Source organism: Aplysia californica, unplaced genomic scaffold, assembly GCF_000002075.1.
Source record: "Aplysia californica isolate F4 #8 unplaced genomic scaffold, AplCal3.0 scaffold00487, whole genome shotgun sequence".
In the NCBI taxonomy this organism is placed as follows: Eukaryota; Metazoa; Mollusca; class Gastropoda; order Aplysiida; family Aplysiidae; genus Aplysia; species Aplysia californica.
In genome coordinates, this window is record NW_004797757.1 from 147995 (window position 1) to 151041 (window position 3047).

Below are 3047 nucleotides of genomic sequence, written 5' to 3' on the forward strand. Positions count from 1 at the left end.
CCCCGGTTGGCCCTGGCAGGCATGGATGGAAGACCCCCGCCTAAATTATCTAAATTGTATCGAATTGTAAACAAAAACGCTTACATAAAAAAGATAAGTCCTCTGAATTACACGTTTATCTTGGTCCTAATATAGCTCTGATTAAGGTGGGTGGTTGGCGGGTGCTCTGGTGTGGTTTGCTACTTCTTTCCTATCAAATATCTGTCGTCCTTATCTCCCCTCCTTCTTTTTTGTGTATGTTACTCTCTTGTAACACATAATCTCTTCTTCGGCACTTATATGACCTTATTGTGTTGCAAGTGCCGTAAAACTCTTACTAAAAGTAAAAGCTCTGATTAAGAAATGAATCCTCGTATATACCACTCAGGCTACAGAGCGTTTGTCCACTCGCTGGTAAAGAATGAGGCTGCAAGTCTTCCCAGAGGCGTGTTCTTCTCCTCTCTGCGGAGACAGTCCGTAGCCGCCAGCAAAGGGAAGTCAATCGAAGCGATCCCCGCCTTCCTGACGCAGCAGTACGACAAGTGCAAGCAGCCTGGATTGAGGCCTGGATTAGCAGGTACGAAACTAAGCCAGGGAGAAGATTATGTTGTATTTTGCGGGACTTTTACGGGGTTTCATTTTTCGCCTTGAGCCTTAGTCGACAAGAAAGTTGAGATACCAAGAACAACCGTACAAGGTTCGTTTCGATTAGATGAAACTTCTTTAGGCGCGTGAAATTATTGTTCCACGAACTTCTCGTTGCCTTTCTTACTGCTTCTCGTCTTTCCTTTTTTGTGACAGAAAGTTTTGCCTTTGCAGAGCGAGCACTTTTAAATAATGAGCAAGGGAATCTGTACATATAGAACCCCCCCCCCATACCCCTCTTCTGTTCGGGATTTGTCTTTTTAGAAGGTGTGGAAGCTTAAGACATTTTCTCTGTGTCAAAAGGAAGTTCTCTCGTCTAACAGAAACCCATGGATAAAATAACCATGCCCGTTGAAAGCTGAGGGAGAGAAAAATGAAAGCCAGTGGTGTAGGTCATACCCCGCCCTATCAAATCAGTGAGGTGTAGATCTACTGCATCACGTGCCCAGCTAGACCATGCTTGATAGCCGTAATGAGTAAATAATTAAAGATTTTCAACGGCTAATCGTTACTTCACGAGTATAGTAAAATGGAAAAAGACAGATTCAAAGAAAGATGAGAAGTTACAAATGGAGGATTTTCCCCAAAAAAGTTTTGAACATCAACTTGTTTTTTATAAATCTGCTTTTTTTCTTTTGTTTTGGTTTTGGCTTTGGTTTTGTTTGTTTGTCGTTTTTGTTGTTGTTGTTGTTGCTTAGTTGTTATTTTTTCCTTTCCTGAAAACTATAACCAGCAAACGGTGATTTACACCTTTGTCAACTGTTGAGGAGTATGTAAAATCACGATTTCGTTTCTATTTAGTATAATCCCTTTGCGTGTTCAAGATCCCATAAGAGGAAGATAAGAAATGGGAAGGAAAGGAATTGAATGGGGTTAGGGACGGGTAAGGGAATGGAAGAGAGGATGCTCTCTCTCTCTCTCTCTCTCTCTCTCTCTCTCTCTCTCTCTCTCTCTCTCCCTCTCTCTCTCTTTTTTCTCTCTCTCTCTCTCTTTCTCTCTCTCTCTCTCTCTCTCTCTCTCTGTCTCTCTCTCCTTCTCTTTCCTTGTCTGACCATTTATTTTCCAATCTCTCCCCCTCTATCTCTCTTTCTCTGCCCCACCCTCTCGATATCTTTCTCTTTTTTCTGGAACCCTTTACTTTCTTGGTGTGCAGCGAACTAAGTTGATATCATCTGAACTTCCTTGCGTATGATCGTGTTTTGAATTTCCAACCGGACGTGCTTGAACTGGTTAAAGAGGAGTTTTTCACGGCTATTCGCCTTCTCCGGTCGGAGATGAACGTTAAAGTCTGTGACATGTAGATGGCTTTTCCAGTATTTATTGCTGCTGTGGCCATTCAACTCCACTATGCAAGATTCACGATTCTTTTTCGCTATTCACAGCTGTTCGAAGAATTGCAGGTCCATGTGATTTTTACGGACGTTACATTTTCGTTTCATTTTTCTCAACAAGTCCTAAAATTAGAGCATACTATATCTAAAATCATTGAGGTAAATATAGCAATATTTACTGGTTGGTTACGATTCAGGGTGATAAGTAAATCCGTAAAGAATATTGAACTGCTAATGTTCTGATTGACTTGTACATATGTTTTTAAAAAGAACAACTATTTGCAAACGGTTTTTGAATAGCACGAATAGTCACTTGACGTTTCGAAGGTCGATGAGATCGATGTTTCCTCGAAATCGCACAGCACTGGTGTTTATAGAGGCGTTAATCCCATACTGTGGCTCTTTTCTCTCTAGGTGTGCTCTCCTTGTCTCACCCCCACGATGCACTCATTATTTCTCTATCGTCAGTGTCGTTCTGGGTGTCCTAGTTTCTGTTCAGTCATTCTAATTCCAAGCCTGATCTAATGATGGAGCTCTGACCTGCTATATTTTGAGATCTGTTTATTGCTAACCGCCTTCTTGGCTTGGGCCTATCAGGTGTGGACGTTGGAACGGTGTACCTGACTTTTCGACACCCTTAGTACTTCTATGAGATCTCATAAACTATTTCTGACTAAGGTTCTAGATTGTGCTAAATGTACCTCGTTCGTAAATACCTTTATTGTCCAGGCCTCCCAAGGGTATGTTCTACTTACTTTTTACTAGCTGTCTTGTTTCTGTCTGTCTGTCTGTCTAGCTTCTCTCCCGCAGTATGTGACCGTTATTGAATCGATGTTTTATCTTTGCTCAACCAACTCAATTAAAGAAGCAGGCTGGGTCTAGAGCCCAGAGAGAGGGTGGGGGGGGGTCACAGTTATTTTGTGTATCATGGCCCGAAGATCTGGAATAATTTACCCAGTAGTTTGAAAGAGATCAAATCTTTTTATTCATTCAAATGCTAGCTGAATTCATTTCTGTGCTTAGATCAGTTATATTTATATAAAGATTTTTATTCAGAAAACAGTGTACTATATGTTGCTGCTGTATTTGTAT

General features: G+C 41.2%; 1 protein-coding gene across 1 annotated transcript in view; it reads left to right on the forward strand.

Annotated features, from left to right (window-relative positions):
- The window catches only part of LOC101857972 (focadhesin), a gene marked incomplete at its 5' end in the record, with an annotated part of 114263 nt that overhangs the window by 41977 nt on the left and 69239 nt on the right, over nt 1-3047 (forward strand). The window contains 1 exon segment of the mRNA XM_035971712.1: nt 368-556. Within this exon segment, the coding sequence (XP_035827605.1) occupies nt 368-556 (189 nt within the window).